The sequence below is a fragment of the Zingiber officinale genome, chromosome 4A (genome assembly GCF_018446385.1).
Source record: "Zingiber officinale cultivar Zhangliang chromosome 4A, Zo_v1.1, whole genome shotgun sequence".
Classification (NCBI taxonomy): domain Eukaryota; kingdom Viridiplantae; phylum Streptophyta; class Magnoliopsida; order Zingiberales; family Zingiberaceae; genus Zingiber; species Zingiber officinale.
In genome coordinates this window covers 130,949,792-130,966,923 of record NC_055992.1, presented here as the reverse complement: position 1 = coordinate 130,966,923, position 17,132 = coordinate 130,949,792, and the positions used below count along the sequence as shown (strand labels likewise).

The 17,132-nt window shown below is 37.0% G+C and overlaps 1 protein-coding gene and 1 long non-coding RNA gene across 3 annotated transcripts; both read right to left on the bottom strand.

Annotated features, from left to right (window-relative positions):
* Positions 1-332: 332 nt before the first annotated feature.
* On the bottom strand, positions 333-8,264 carry LOC121971231 (probable serine acetyltransferase 2). 2 transcript variants are annotated; one of them, XM_042522390.1, is made up of 10 exons: positions 7,884-8,264; positions 7,352-7,549; positions 7,212-7,271; positions 6,918-7,013; positions 6,783-6,807; positions 6,062-6,156; positions 4,491-4,657; positions 2,131-2,204; positions 1,975-2,034; positions 333-774 (listed from the first exon to the last, which is right to left on the bottom strand). In XM_042522390.1, the coding sequence occupies exons 1-10, from the start codon at positions 8,094-8,096 to the stop codon at positions 740-742; spliced, it is 1,023 nt and encodes a 340-aa protein (XP_042378324.1). In that variant the 5' UTR covers positions 8,097-8,264; the 3' UTR covers positions 333-739. The 2 variants fall into 2 exon arrangements, with proteins under 2 accessions (XP_042378324.1, XP_042378325.1); XM_042522391.1 differs by having other exon boundaries at positions 333-759.
* A 6,157-nt stretch (positions 8,265-14,421) lies between these two features.
* LOC121973678 lies at positions 14,422-16,396 on the bottom strand. The gene is made up of 6 exons (XR_006109701.1): positions 16,273-16,396; positions 16,085-16,185; positions 15,321-15,386; positions 15,069-15,239; positions 14,670-14,781; positions 14,422-14,597 (listed from the first exon to the last, which is right to left on the bottom strand). It is a non-coding gene; the product is annotated as an uncharacterized LOC121973678 (long non-coding RNA).
* Between the last annotated feature and the right edge of the window lie 736 nt (positions 16,397-17,132).

Sequence of the window (17,132 nt, the reverse complement as noted above, 5' to 3'; positions counted from 1 at the left end):
GTTAGTTAATTTTTCAAATTTAGGGGAATTATCCAAACACCTCAACAATAAGATTTGATATGTTTTTATCATCCCCCAAGGCATGTATGGGGGCAAAAAGCAGAGCATTTCTCCCTAATAGCAAGAGTTAAATTCCCATACAAGATTCATGACGTATGAGTGTCACGGCACGAGGACGAGAACTGCTGCGCAAAAGGCTGCACCATCGTGTTTGTTACTTTATTATATGGGCTGATACAATGGCAAGCAAAATCAAGCAGTGAAAAAAAAACAATAAAATGAGAGAGAGCGCGGAAACTTAAATCCTCAAAACCAACACGGGGAAAAAGAAAAAACCTTTAGCATTTGATGAAGTGGATCTTGCACGAACTTAACAGTATCCTGCTTAAATATGAATCTGAAACTACAGGCGTATTTGTTACCATCTACAAGCTATATATATATATATATGTCTTGAATGCATTGCCACAATGAATGCATATTAACTTGAGTTACTAGTACAACTAGATAATATGCATCCCAAGTACAGTTAATTACATTTTAGCCTAGTGAACATACTTTGTTCTTGTGGACTTGTAATGTTTTCATTGCAGAGATCCCAAAAGAACAAGTTAGTGCTCCTCGTTGCTTCTTCTGGAGTAAACACCTTCGACAAACGACGCCAAACTTTGCTTGCCAAGATAAGCCAGATGCACTCTATGATCTCACGTGATCGGAAGATTGATCTGACTACGTTGCTTCAATTCAGCTTTTTTTTTCCTGAACAGTGGATTCCTGTGGATTAGGAAACCAAGCAAGACATTTTCAGGTCAAATTTAATTAAGATGTTTGGCTGCAAGTCTTTGATTTAGCCATGAACATGCTCATTTGGCTAAGCAAGATGGAGTTGAGTGACAAATGACAATAGAGGGTGATCGTGCCTGGGTCTGTTGACTCATGACTTCTGCATGAGGGTGAGAGCAGCGGCGAAGGAAGAAGCCTTTTACTCCTGTCCTTGCTGTTCTGCTAATGTGACCTTAATGCATGCAAAACTGAAGTTGTCTAGGTCGATAATGGGTCAGGACTGGGACCAGTAACACTAGACATACTAGGCAAGTTACAGGCGGGGCATGCTTAACATGGATAGTTCACTTGTGCCAACCTGGTTTTGGTTTCAGCTCACAAGAGTGCTAAGTTTCACTTGTGCCAATGCATACCTACTGAATGCTAATATCTATAAAGTTTCTTGGAGCAGTAGCTCGAACAGATGATAAAATGTGGACAATAAGTTAAGATGGCCTGAGCATGTTCAAAGACGACGATAATTATCTAGCTATATTAATTAATTTGATAACTAGTGTAAGTTTTTTCATAGTTCTATTAATTGTTTAATAAAAATCATCTTATGGAACAAATATGACTTGATATGATCATGAGGATGATGACAACAATAATAACGTCATGAACCTTCAACCCGATATCATAGAGAAAGTAACATGAATAATTTTGGACAAGCAAAGGAGTAATAAGTCTGATTGTTCACATGTGAAGAAGTAATCCAATAATAAGAATTTATTGAGTTGCAGAGAAACTCATAAAAGGTTGTGCATAACACAAAAAAGAAACCATATGTATAAGTGATACAGCCAAAACAGAAGATATATTGGTTAAATTTTAACCAGTGGATAAGACCAGAATGTTTGATCAATTCATCTAGGAATATAAATTCAGTGGCATGATTGTGTGTTTCAATGTAACCACTAAAATGGTTCTAGAGAGGGTAAATTTATGTAATAATTACCTAGTCTACCAGGATATTTCTTCTATTGATCCAAAAGCAATTCCAAAAAGAGATTCATGTGGCATTAAATTATTAGGACACAATGGTGTTCTCTTTGAGTTATCACTCTTTGTAAATTTGATACTTAGTTCTTGACTTATTCTAACAAAGCACCAACAGAAAAGCACTCAAACAGCTCAGAGTAGAAAATTTACCATAATTTGATCCATCAGTAGAACCAACAGCTACATGTTCAAAGTAATCTTTGCCGGCATCTGCATTTGGATAAAATATCAGAATTGTTAGGAAGGAAGCTTGGGATCAAAATTCTTGTAATCATGAAAGTTTTTCTTTTCATGTCATATTGATACCGTGCTTCATTGTCAGAGATGGGTCCTTATCTTCAATGTACCCAATAATTTTAGCTGGATTCCCCACAGCCATGCTTCAGATAGTGAAAATAAAAAGTACGAGTGTTAGAATCACATTGAACTTACAACTAGGATTCAAAAATAATTGATACACAAATAGCTGATTATATATCATGGCACTAAAAAATTATTTGGAACATAATGTTCACTAGAAGTATGCTACATACTGAAATAAGGTTTGTCTTAATTTTTTTGATAGGCTGAGTACTATGCGCTTAAATATTTAAAAAACTAATGACTATAGATTACTACAGCACAACACAACTGCTATAGCCTCCTCTAGAAAGACATCTTTGATGTACTTGTTCAGATGATTTATCACTGCCAAACAACAATTTTATGGATACTACATCCAGCTTTAACAACTAATGAACATCATTCTGTTGAAAAGCATCATTCTATCCACCCAACTAACTGGATTATATTTGAAACCGTAGCTTCTGATCAGGGTGGTCCTAAAACACCTACAATTTAGCAATCAATTACTACCTTGAAACGCAGTATAGTACAACTGCCAGTGTAACAATTACATAAAATTCTATAATATAATAAGCATATCACCAAAAATGTAGGGTATAGGCTTATGGATAGTAGTAATGTTTCCGGATTTACCTCCCAAAACAGTGGCTCTATAGTCTTCAAACTCAGTCACAAAGGTAAAAAGAAGCACCTTAATATGACACCAAGACTCAGCCCTTATAGCAGTCTATTGCACAAGACACGGTATATGAGAACTTGGCAATTCCAATGTCCATAGTATTTTCTAGCAAAGAGGTCATTGGTGCCAAGTGTTTGGCAAAGCAAGTTAGATTACCTTTGTGTACAATGTCTACATAAAGTGTGCTAGGATTTGTCATAATACACATGGAGGTCTGATGCGAGGTGGACTCTAGGGTGGCCTAGAATGAAGTGAACTCAAAGTGAAGAGAATAAAAACACATTGAGCAAGTTTGGGAAACTTGGCGCATCCAATTAATCACAAGGTGAACTCTAGGGCAAGGAGCATTTGACAAGGCTGAAGTTCTAGAGAAATGAAAGCATGACAGATTACGTAAGTGAAATGTGATCTTGGGGTTTGTGCATTTGAACAACATCCTAGGAATGGCATTTAGCTAGGTGGGGTATGGCTACCTATCCAGTGGTTTGGTTTGAATCTTTGACTGGAGGAAAGTTGGTGCCGAGTCATAGTCTGACTTAGATTGTCCTAGGACTTTTCTAGGCATATGAGGAGGTAAGTTGAGTGAAGGAGGATCATCAACAAGATTCAGCTGATTGGCATGTTAATTCCAATGAATTGGAGCACTGTAGTCGTTGACCAAAGAGTTGACTGAGCGTTTAGTGAACAAAAGCTTCCTATTCAAGCTTTCAGTTGATTGGAAAGTCTTTCAGTTGACAGGCTATATAGTCGTTGATTGTTCAACAACCACTAGTGTCCAATTAATTAACTGGAGGTGAACAAAATGTATATGTTGAAGTCTTGCTTAAAATCTCTTTGAAGTTTTGGGCTTGTAAGGTCCTGCAAAAACATTTATGAAACTCCTTTGAACAAGTACCTACAATGCACAAAGATCTCCAAGACCTTGGACAAGGTTGAAGGTTTAAGCAGTAATCTCTCTAAACTTAGGTTTACATATACATTGTCTTCAAGAGGAGTTATTTATTATATCCATTCCATAGTTGGAATTGTAAGAGACTTAACCCAAATGAAGAGTCATTATAGTGAAACATTTTGAAGGTGACTCACCTAACGAGTCATAGGTCAGTATTAAGAGTGGGTCTTAGAATAATATTAAATCTACTTGTTAGCAAGTGTTTTTTTTACGGATTAAGACTAGGTCTCAGAATAATGTTAAATCTACTTGTTAGCCAGTGTTTTTTTATATATTTTATTTCCATTATGCATTAACACTCTTGACGTGCACACCATCCAAAAACTATCAATTTTATTGACTTGTTTTGCGAGAATTGTGTATTAGAATTCTGTCTATTCACCGGCTCCCCCTCTAGCCAATGTGTTAGATCCATTTCATTCAATCGTATAGATATAACCATATAGAAGGCAACTTTATAAGTATCAACATTCATTTCAACTTTCTGTATACAATTATAAAGGAAACAAAATTATATAAGTACATAGATTGTGTTATGTTGGAGTTATATTGAGCTCTCCTTATGCATGAACATAATCACAATTTACTTAAATTGCTTTAAAAGAAATTGATGATACTCTCAACAAGGAAAAGAAAAATGATGTATATAGTTTAACATTTTCTAATCAAATCAAAGATGGACTAACCAACCTGTGTGGAGGTACGTTCTTCAAGACAAGGGAACCTGCAGCGATCATAGCACCTTCACCAACCACAATATTACCAAGAATTGTTGCACTAGCTCCAATTAGAGCACCTTGAGCAATTTTGGGATGACGATCTCCAACTTCTTTACCAGTTCCTCCTAATGTAACACCCTGTAGAAAACAAGAAACAATAAAACTTGCCATCCTTCAATACACATAGAGCTTGTCTTCTGGGAAGAAGAAAAATAAGGAGTTGTGCATGCTACTTGAAAGCAAAAACAGAATATTAATTGATAAAAAATATTAGAATAAACCATAGATTTGAAAAACACTCAATTCAGCTTACTTTAAGAACTCTGTCATTTACTAGATCAACAACAAATTATGAATTATGTACCAAACACACAATTCATCTTACTTTAGAACTCTATCATTTACTAAATGCATTGATGCTGGCTAATGATCACCCTATGCAACATCAAAATTGTTATTGTAATACTTTTTCCAAATGAATGTATTTCATCCACCCTTGCTAATAAGTTTCATGCCATTAACAAGCATTTGTGAAGTCCCTCTCATCCACCTAAATCATATTCACATATTTGAGCCATATGGAAGGAAAAAAGCATCTTGATAAAGGTCCTAACCAGTGACTCACACGACAAGTGCAATTTCCAGCAATTCTTTTTATCTTTTGCATGTTAGAGGACCTTTAGTAACCTAATTATCCTGAAGAATATCCCTTTGCTTCACAAGTTCACAATCAACTAATTACGTAATCTCATTTCCATGTTCTACTTTTCCTTGCTCAGTTGCAATCTCATGGCATTATAAACACCATATACTTTTGCTCCTAATCAAATATAACTTGATGCCACTCAAAGACTTAAGCTACCTAAAGATTGAAGGCAGAACCATGTCCAAACCACTTAGGCACAAAAAAATTTCAATAAGTCTTAGCTCATTCAAACAATCAAAAGTAGTTCAGATAAGCCAGATCACTGTAATGTTTCCCATATGGAAAAAGTTAGTGTACCAACAGGATCAGAACTAGATGTTCAAACAAGAAAATTACAAATAAAGAGCATGCTAACAAGAAGAAATCTCTGACTATTGGCACAATTAAGTTGAATGAACACAATGACTAGAATGAACAAGATAAGAAAAACTTTTCACTTTTGTCGCCAAAGATTAGTTGAAAAGAATATCTTCCCTAAATTTTTCTCCTGAATACAACTTAGATGTTCAAACCAGAAAATTACAAATAAAGAGCATGCTAACAAGAAGAAAAGTCTGACTATTAGCACAATGAACACAATGACTAGAATGAACAAGATAAGAAAGACTTTTCACTTCTGTCACCAAAGACAATTTAGAGTTGCAAAGAATATCTTCCCTAAATTTTTCTCCTGAATACAACTTTTGCATGGTGATAAGACAATCCAAATATATGCCAGTTTATCTAGAATGAGCAATACAAGTAGAAAAGATATCATTCACATCTATATCTAAAGTAGATGGTCCGTGTGTGGATTGTTGTTATATGCTAATGGAAAAGCAGAGTTGAATGCTTGCCTGCATCAGAGAAACCCAGTTTCCAACAACTGCAGTTTCCCCAATGACTAGACCTGTTCCGTGATCCAATAGTATTCCTTCGCCAATCCTTGCAGCTGAAAAAAAGAAACACAGATTGATGAAGGGTTAGAATGTTAAGAAAAAATAGGAAATGAATTTCAACTATATGGCCAATTCTTTGTATGTAAATGAAGTAAAAAGAAGTGATGGCAACAGTTGACTGTTATGCAGCAGCCTATGCCAATTAGTGCCAGGCACAGATCATCAAACATGTTGACAGAATAGTATTTCATATGATATTAAGTTCCACCATAGCACTTAACAAGAAAATGAAAAAAAATTCTGTTATCATCTGCCATTAACCAATGTCTTACAATAACCTTAATGTGAGCCTCTATTTATTTTATTAGTTCATTCAAATTACACGGTCATTACATTACCCAGTTCAATTACCTAATTTTTAGATTAATTAGTCATTGTATAAGCTATAAATAGAGGGTCATATTTCTATTTGTTGATAGAATAAGATATCCAAGTTCTCTACTACAACATCAAAATTAGTAAAGCAGGAGCACACTTACACGAAATGGTACTAATGCATACAAACAGTAGAGAATATTTAATCACTAGGCTATGTTTCACTTTGATACCAAATGGTTCTAGTGTAAACAACAATAACAAAAAAAGGCTTCTGTGGTATAACTTTAAAATTAACAAGTACCTGGATGTATATCCACAGCAAAAACCTAGAGAAAGATCACAATACATGAAAATAAACTTAGAAAGGCAAACTATATTTCTTGGCTATCATTAATGCACATAAGAGGGCATAGCTAATAGAATCACATCAACTCACCTCACTAATTCGACTTTGTAATGCCAAGGCCAAGATTTTACGCCCTTGATTCCATAGAGCATGTGCTATTCGATATGATTGCAAAGAATGGTAACCCTGAAAAAGAAACACCCCACACCAAACTAACATAACTACAAAAAGTTCATGAAAACTATGATAAATTAGATCAATAACCTTAGATATTTCTATGTTTGCCTATCCACTCCAAACAAATGCAAAAACATCATAGCAAAGTCACACTTAAGGTAGCTATGTTTCTTATATTTTCAGCTATCAACTATAATAAAATTGCACCTTAAGGTACAATATTGCCCAACTATATGATGCACAAGCAGGATCTCTGTCCTTGAATGCCTGCATGAGAAAATAGTGCAACTTACTAATGGAAAAACAATTCCAAGGCAACCGGCAAGCAAAATGACAAAGTCAGTCACCTGAGCATCTAGGCGAATTGAGCGTTGAATAACTCGATCATTCTTCATAACATCATAAAAGATATCCATTAATTGTGTAGCCAAAAGTGTTGCATTCTGAAGTCTATTTGATAGAACAAACCCCAATGCACGCTCTAAGCAATCATGAGATAAGACACTAGCGTATAAGAAGCTGCTCAAAATTTGCTCCTTATCCGCCTGCAAAAAAAAAAAAAATTGAGAGTACAGCAACTAAAAAGAAAACACTCACGTTATGCGTACAAATGGGTATAAATAGAAGTACAAATATGTTTACATAGACGCACACAAAAATAGTGTGAGGTATCAACCAGAAGCTAGAGGAATCATAAAAATATTACGAGGAACGAACAGAGCAAGGAAACACAAATTTACGAAACGTCACCACCCCAAAACCAATTCTTCCCAACAAAGCGCAAAAACGAGTGATAGTACTGGTACACTAAAACACTGTTAACTTCGAATCACTGCTTTCTAGTACAGAACACGACTAGGGGAAGTACTGGACGACAACCTCGAATCGGGCATCGGATCTAATAGAGTCCCAGATGGGGTCGCCAGCAACATCGAGAATCGTCCGGGAGATAGAATTCGACTTGGATCTTCCCACTGCATACATGGGGAAGATAGTCTCCCGGTGGCATCCTCCCAGCGAAACCCTACCATTTGCCTTCGCCTCCTCCCCTCCCTCGTCCACCTGCTGGATGACGACGCATCGGCAAGCCATTCAAGAACAGAACCAAGCACCGAATGGAACCACCGAGAACAGAAGCAACTCGAGAGCAGGGGAGGAAGAAGAGAGGAGCGGCGCAGCCCGGCGCAATTTATAGAAGGAGGGCAGCCGTCTGCGGGGAAATGAAAACGCACCAGAGCGAGGAAGGTACTCCTCTCCTCCACGAGTTGGCCCGGTTCATTCATTTTATCAGATCGACGCACAGCGAGCCCCTCCTGGACCGGACCGGACCGGAAAATGGTTGACCACGAGTTCAGAATCGTGATAAGGTAAGGTCTCTCCCTCCTGGCTCATGCCTACCTTTCGTGCAAGTAAACACAGCCTGCACGGGAAACGCAAGTGAGTGGTCGGAAAATAATAAAGCAATGAATTAATATTTTTCTTCATTAAGAATCCTAACTGTGCGAGAATTAATATATCGAATTAAATTTCTAAATCATAGAGACAAATTTTCGATAATTTATAATGGTGCAATTGTAAAAAATTTAAAAGACATATTTAATTTTTTTAAACGATGGCCTATGGACCAGCCATTAGGACCCTAATCCGGTTCGGGTAAGAAATTGAACCGGATTAGTATCTGCCTAATCAATTTCGTGGTCGTTTTCTCTAAAGTGATGGATGAGTCAAACAGACTGGTTGGTGGTCCAAGTGAAGTGACCCGGTCCAATTATTAGATCGAGAATCGGAAATTCGCTGCGGGTCCGGCGGCTCAAGGCAGGGCGACAAAAGCAGAGGAGGGTAGACAACAACATGATTGTGCAGAGAAGAGAAAACAAAGGAAAGGAAAGGAAAGGAGCGGTGGCTGTGACCCGCACGCTTTGGCTAATAGTGCAATTTGTTTGTCTGCGTCTACACGATTAAAGTGGATGAGAAAGAAAGAAACGGCGGTGAAAAAGAATACAAAAAACCGCAGTGCGATTGATGTGAACCGCAACAAATTATGGTTGTTTCATTTAAACGGCTGCCATGACATACTTTTTCAGTTTCTTACTTTTAGAGTATTGCCGGACTGAAGTATTGTTATGCGTCTGATCTCGACCGAACCTTCCGACTGGATGCTTTGTTTCCTAATTTGTACGTCAATCTCATAGTGTATCTTTTTTATTTTTCTTTTGACGGTTAAGCTAAAGAGGCTAATGACAATGAAAGAATGATTCTTTCCAATTTACAACTCACTATTTATTTAAGGTGGGATTCAAGTTATATGCCTAAAATTTTTTATTGTATAATTTTTGTCGGAAATATGAATAGAAAATGAGGATGGGCATGAGGAAGATAACAGGAGTTTAGTCATTCATTCAAAGTTTCATGATATTATGATTGTTTATAATATATTAAGTTTTGAATATATATATGGGGAGAGATTCTATCTCAAGTACATCTGTGGGGTGCAAGTCCAGGATTAAAGTTATACTAAACCAACGATGACTTGTGTATGAACATAATCTATGCATGTCGAATATCGGATCGGTCGGAGTCAAATTTGTCTAAACGAATCAACCAACATTTTGTCACCCGAAATATTATTTTGCTTATTGCTCAAGTGTAATGGATGCATTAACATGTGATTAATAAAGAATTTGTAACCACCGATTTTGAAATAATCAACTATTAATGGTCAAATGGCTTGAGACAATGAATGGTAATTACTCGATCATTCAATGTAGTGGGGGATGAGCTCCTATATAAGGAGGTCATGTCCTTGAGCAGGAGTAGCAAAGAAATTTTTCTACCTTTATCCCCTTATTTCTTTCTATCTATCATGCATTTTGCTCGTCAATCTACCCATGATAGCATTCAGGTACAAGCTCAATTCGTCACAACTCACTCGTGCTTAGTGGTGATCGCAATTTACCTTTGTATCATGGGAAACATACGTCCATCATAACCTTAAAGAATCAAGAGGGGTACGAATATGTTTAAAGAATTGTATTAAACCCATACCTCGATGTCTCCTTTTCCTTGACCTAGCGACCCATTCGGCCTTGGCCTCCTAACTTCGTGTTCGATGATTCACTCAGGAGTTAGACCCACTCGGCATCTCACCCACTCAAGGTACGCATGTCTCGTTCAAGTCATTCAACGACAACTAGAGATGACAATTTCCTCCTAACTCGATTGAAGATCCGATATCCGACCCGAATAAAAGAGAGTATAAATGGACTATCAATATTTGATATCTGACCTAAATACCGGATTAAATAATAAGTTATATATATATTTAATGGATATGAGAATGAAGGATATGGAATCTGTTCCGAGCCCGAGGCATTGCTATCCTTAGCGACCATGCGGCCCACTCGAACTCGATGACTTAGCTACTCTACCGACTTGGTAGTCAGGCGACTCAATAACTCAGCAAACTTAGTACTTGGCGACTATGCAAGTTCGACATTTGGTGACTCGGATGCTCTAGGGCCACTCAAACCTCACTACAGTCAGTACCACAAGGCTTTTTCCAATAATGTCTCTAATAACTTAGCAGCTCGACCTAATCAACCGATGCTGATAAGTTGAGATTATAGATTTTAGTCATCTCTATAGATAAGATTTAATTTTGATTTTTTAATTTTAAATTCAATAAACTTCTCTTTGATTTTCGTAACATCTCCGGTAGATCTAGAATATAATTTAATTTTTTTTATTCACAATGGGCGTGCATATTTTTAATCTGGACGACGCGTCATCAAGGTGTAGCACAAACGGTGGACGCATAATATCTCTGGCGTAATAGTCAAAAGTCAATTCTCAGAAACTGACTACCTGAGATTTACCCCACCTTGCGTCTAATGTTTGTGTACCTATATTTACCTTTTCTTATATCCATGAGACAGACACTAAGGGATCATTAATGTAACAGATCTACATTATTTTTAAATATGGACGACTCCATCATACACGTGTGTGTGTGTGTGTATATATATATATATATATATATATTAATCTGTCGCTAGCCCTTTACATTTAACCGGTGTGAAGTATTAAACCCTACACTTGCATTTTACGATAGACTATATTTATCCGTCGCGGTTAGCAACATATTTTTAATTATTCGTCGCTAATAGAGATGAATTTATTGATTTTTCGTTGCTATTAGCCATGAATTATTTTAATTTCTGTGGCTACTAGAGATGAATTAATTGATTTCCATTGCTAGTCCTTATATTTAGCTGACGAAAAATAACAATTTTGATGGATTACCGACGGATTAGTTTAATTTATGTTGTAAAAGTTAGGATATTAGGTCTCGTGCGCTAGATCTCTTCTCTCTGCATGATCGGGTATTTCTTCCCTGCTCCGACGATTCGACTGCTTCGACGATCTTTCCTTCCTCCTTCGACTTCTCCTCCTCCCTCCTTCGGCTTTTCCTCCTCCGATATTCAGGTACTCCTCTTCTCCCTCTTCTCCTCCTCCAGCACTGCTCGGCAAGAGCTGGTCGTGGCCAGCACTACTCAGCTAGTGCAGGTCACAACCCTACTCTGCCAGCCGCGACACTGCTTTGTAGGCCACGACCTTTCTCTATCGGGCACGACATTGCTCGGCTACAACCGACATGCTCGGCCATGGCCAACAATGCTTGACCATGACTTGCAAAGTAGGGCCACAGCCAGCAGAGCAGGACCGTGATCGACACTGCTCAGCTGCGGCCAACACTGATCGGGTATCGCCAACACTGAATGACATCCTATGTGTATAGTTTGATAATTTGATAGATAATTTGCATAGTTTCTTGAGACATAAATGATTTAAATATAATCATGCTTAGTTTGACACTTCAATGAAGAAAGCAAGGACAGGAAAGCGACACTTCAATGAAGAAAGCAGGGACGGGAAAGCATAGCCCGCTCAGTAAGTGGCTTAAAAAAAAAGGTTATAAAGCATGGACGAGGGCAGTCCGATCGATCATTGGCATTCGGAAGCCTTAACAAGTGATTAGTCAGAACTACATAAATCATCCTCAATCAATCTAAGGAAGCGTTAGTAAAACTAGAAGTAGTGGATTTGTACCAGGGAGCAAAAGAAGATTTTCTGTCCATGAAATATACTATCAAAGGATTAGTGAAAGGAAAAATCATGAAGATAAACTAAAACAACTTACTGGGTAAAAGAAAACTCGAAGATGGAGAAGATGAAGTAGACGAAGAAGACAAAGAAATGGCGATGGGAGAACCAACATTGCGTGTAGAAACGTTCTTATCTGACCTAATATAGCCTAATTCATTCAATATTGATCGTTAGATTTATGTGATTATGAGGGCGGAACAAGTTTTCCACTGCAGGATCAAGCACATAGGACATATAAAAAACTCAGAATAATCATTACCTGTTAAAACACGCCCTATCTTCTCTACCGTGAGTCCCATCATATTTGATACAATCTCAGAGGCTCACTAGTGTATTCTAGGCTCAGAATTCAAGGTGGATGATGCAGACGATGTGTTTAAAAGAAGTGATCGCATTTAAGAACATGATGACCAAGACATGTCGGTATTTTATGTGTAATCTTTTTGAAAATATGTAGGGGATTTGCCACATGGCTTAAGCAGTGAAGGCAACTGGAATCATTCAGGTTAGACAAATGTCCACTTAGTCAAATTCTTGCTTCCTTCGATTATACTTAAAGGAAAGACTTGTGATCCAGAAAATGATCAACAGGGCGTCACATGGATAAAAGAAGATTGGTGGATCTGCTGAGGTGGTTCGAATAGGGTTCCAATGGAAGGTCAAATCGATACCCGATTATTAGGGCCTCCTAGCTCGGCTCTTTAGCCTTTCCATCCCAGTTCTATAGCCTCCCAGCCCGACTCCTCAACCTCCCGGCTCCTCAAATCTCTCAACCTCTAAGGCCTCAAGCCTCCTTGCCTCTAAAGCCTCTCAACTCCTTAGCCCCCCATCCTAGTTCTGCAGCCTCATGGCCTAACTTCACGACCTCCTGGCTCCTCAAGCCTCCCCAATCCTTAGCCTCCCATCTCAGTTCTGTAGCCTCCCTGCCCGGCTTCTCAAGCCTTCCGACAACTAAGACTTCTCATCTTCTTAGCCTTCCGGCCTCCTGGCTCCACAACCTCCCGATCTCTAAGACCTCCTGGCTCCTAAGTGATGCAGGATAGAGGACTATTTCAGGAATATGATAATCATCATACAAATCTTAAATTATTATGAAAAAAAGGCAGCAACCTAAATAAATCTCACATTATTTAAGAAATTAAATGATGACAGTGCGATGATCGAAATAGAAGAAAAAACTCTATTAATCTCAGTTATTTTAGGAAAAAGGCAGCGATATGAATAAATCTTACATTATTTAAGGAATTAAATAATGATAGCATGAGAATCTAAACAGAAGAAAAATTTCTGTTATCTCTCTATAAAATGTAGTCCTTTCCAACATCCAAGGTATGGATACTCACACCTATGCATATCGAAACCCTAATACTCATCTTCATCCTCTAACTTGAGCGTCAGAGTGACAACATCGAAGAAACCTTGACTGTCATTCTAACCCTCTTCTCTTTCTTGTTTGTCTCCAACCATGTTTCCAACCACATCATCATCATCATTGTATTGATTAGCGATTAAGTTGGTAATAGAGCCAATTCACTCATAAATGTTCACGGGCAGGATCATTGTTTTAACTATATATTAGCCTCGGGGCTACCCTTTCAAAATCTTATATCCTCGCATCCCTTATGGTGCAAAAAGATTTCAAAAACTGAGTTGGCCTCTTGGAGAGCAAAATTTGTTCAAACCGCCACTACAACAAAAATAACTTTTCGCAACGTGTAAATTTGCTTTCCACAACGTGCATTACGCGCTGCACAATTAAAAGCTGTTGAAAGCACTAGATTATCTGTAGTGCGCACTGCACGTCGCAAAAAATATTATCCACCGCGCGCAATGCACGCCGTAGAAAATATTTTTCGCGACGTGCAGTGCACGCTGCAGATAATAATCCTCAGCGTGCAAATGTATGTTATTGATGGTCTTATCTATATTAAAAAAAAATTAATTTCATTAACAAAGACAATAAACTAAAATTTTACAACAAATTTAGTGCAAATCAAATACACATAAAATTAACAAAAGTCCTAGTTTTTCATTATACCAAAACAAAGTCTGAAGATCCAAAACAAGATACGAAATCTATAACAAACTAGCTATTACATAATCCTGTTAAATTCTACTATTACAAACTGGCTATTAATAAAAGTCATAGTTTGTAAGAACATATTTGAAGAGAAAATCATTATCCTGTTAAATTCTAAAAAAAATTAATGAAATTTAACAGTACTTGTCCACTATACTTTTCTCTTGTCCAAGCTTCTTCAGCAATTCAAATGCTTGATCTAGTCTTCCTAAATAGAAGTTAGTCTTTGCCTTCAGGAGCAAGCCCAAGGTTTTGCATCACTAAAAACGCATTACATAAGATAGTGTTGCTTCCTTTGATTTAGTAAGTCGATCCAAAGCCTTGTTGTCATCTTGTAGCTTTGCAATCTACACAAAAAATAGAAGAAATTTTAACCTTCCAAAAAGGATGGAATATCTTCAACGGAACAAGTTTTAAACCTGAACAGGAAAGACTAAGGCCTGAAGTTTGAATAACATGGAACTGTCTGTTCAAATGATATCAGATCATAACAGGCATATATAGATCTGTATCTGAATAACCATAAGGTACCTGCAATGCATATACACAGCTTCAGAATAGTTGTGTTTAGGATAGTAAACTACCTCCCAATATGACAAATTTGAACATCATGTTGTGCAGTTGAAAAGTTTCCTTTATATCTAAGTTGTATAATACAAAAAATAGATCCATATATCTCGTACAGAAATTAAGTTGTTCTTTGATTCAAGGTAGTTGGATAATGACAGGAATAGATGTGAAACACAAAATTGAGATGTTTTCTCCAAGAAATATTAGCTGAATAATAATTTTGCTAGAATAAAATTTCAACCAGATACCTCTTGTCATGCTAACTTCAACTCTACCTCAAGTGGTGCAAGAATGGCTTCAATTGGAGGTGTGTCATCATCTTTTTGAGTCGCATAAACTCTTCAAAGTGTTGCCTCTATTGTAAATTGAGCAACCAAGGATGCTTTCTTCTCATCATTTATCTTCTTAATTTCAAGATTCTGCAAAGTTACTCACCCATCAACAATTAATTCACAAAACAAATATCAATAAAAACTAGATGAAGGAAATATAATGATTACCTTGCTTTCCAATAGTGATTCATAGAACTTAAGCTTCTCGTCCAACTTTGTCAATTCCTCTGTTAGCTGATATGCATTCAGATCATAGCTTAGGCTTACATAGATTAATTTTAAATATGTAAAAGGTGAAGTGAAAATTCTAGTAAAAGAACAGAAATAACTAATTAAAGATTTAGCAGTGGAACTAACCAATGAATTCAAAGTCAAATAGACAATAATGTAAGAATGAACCAATAACTAACTACGTGATTCAGTTGGCTTTCTTAAACCTCATTTAGATGATTTCATGAAAAACTTTTATGCATACATATTTTTGGATTCAACCTTTAGCATATATTCAATTCATCAAACTACGGACAATGAGTAAAGTAACCTTACGTTCTTAACATTGATTGTAAGATAAAAATATATATGTTGATTTCGAAACATAGAAATAGCTGAAGTTTACATAAGGTGATGCGCATGAAATACATAAACCAAAAACACAAGGAAAATAAATAAAAAGTAACTGCTAACATATAGAATGTGGCATTTTACTGCCATCTAATAAAGTTCATATAGATTTCTACCAAACTAAAAAGGATCAGATATGATAACAACTTCATGTAACTTAACTTGTGGTTCCAGAAGGATTAAAGCTTTCATAATAGTTGAAGGAAACACTAGGGAATAATAACACAGTGAAAGAAAATCAACTTGCTAACAAAGATGCAAGTTTCTGATTTTTGTCTTTAAAATTTGAGTGATAGTTGAAGATCACTCACCAAATTTTAGCAAATGGGTAACTTCATAAATAGGTCATAGTTGCATGATCATCTGAACATCCATATATGCATCATTGTTAAAGCACCAAACTGATAGATCGCTGCCCGATGTTGTTAATCACAAAGCATTAAACAGGCACTCACTCAAAGTTAATCATCTCATGGACTAAGAGGGTAATTTATCTAACCTGAAATTCAAAGCAAGGCAATGCCCAATTTCTTGGTGATGGTTCTCCGTGTGCTTATTGATAAAACGACTGCAGAAAACATCTTTGTAGCTCAAACACAACTAGTTTTCAGCAGGGTGATGACACTTGAAATTTTCTTTAACACAACCAGTTAACTAAATGATGTTTCGGAGACGTTATTACGAACAGGTGATGGAGTTTAGACATACTGAACCATTCGAATCGAGGAAGGGCCTTACAAAACCTCTAAAATGGTTAGGATTTATCTCCTACCTTGATTCATCTTGATCTCCAAATACATGAAATCGTAGCATGATAATTTGCTGTAAAAAAAAAAAAAGAAGCTTGAATTAGATATTCAGATATTCATAAGTTGATGAAGAGGCAAACCTAGAGCAAGGGGAACTGGAAGAGGAATTTAGGATAGGTCGTAGCACAACGATGATAGTATTGGTCCCTTTGGAGGCCGGCAAGAGGGGAGGGGTGAATTACCCTATAAAATAAAACTTGAACCTTTCTCGGATATTCAACTAACTTAAAAGAACTTGTAATTAAAACAGCAGAGACTAATTAAAACAGAAAGTAGACACAGAGGAATTACTTGGTTTGCAATCAGAGGATTACTAATCCAAGGCAAAGAAGGCGCACTAATTGATTCTCCTCTGGGCGGAGTAGCCTCTTACAGCGTTGAAAGCACAGAAAGAAATAACACAAATGAAAGCACTGGATTACAAGTAGTTGTTCTGATCTGTGCAAACCAGTGCTATATTTATAGCACTGGTCGGGGCGCCCCGAAGGGGTTCCGGGCGCCCTGGGGGGATAAAACTTTATCCCCCAACGTTCAGATCGAGTTTGACTCG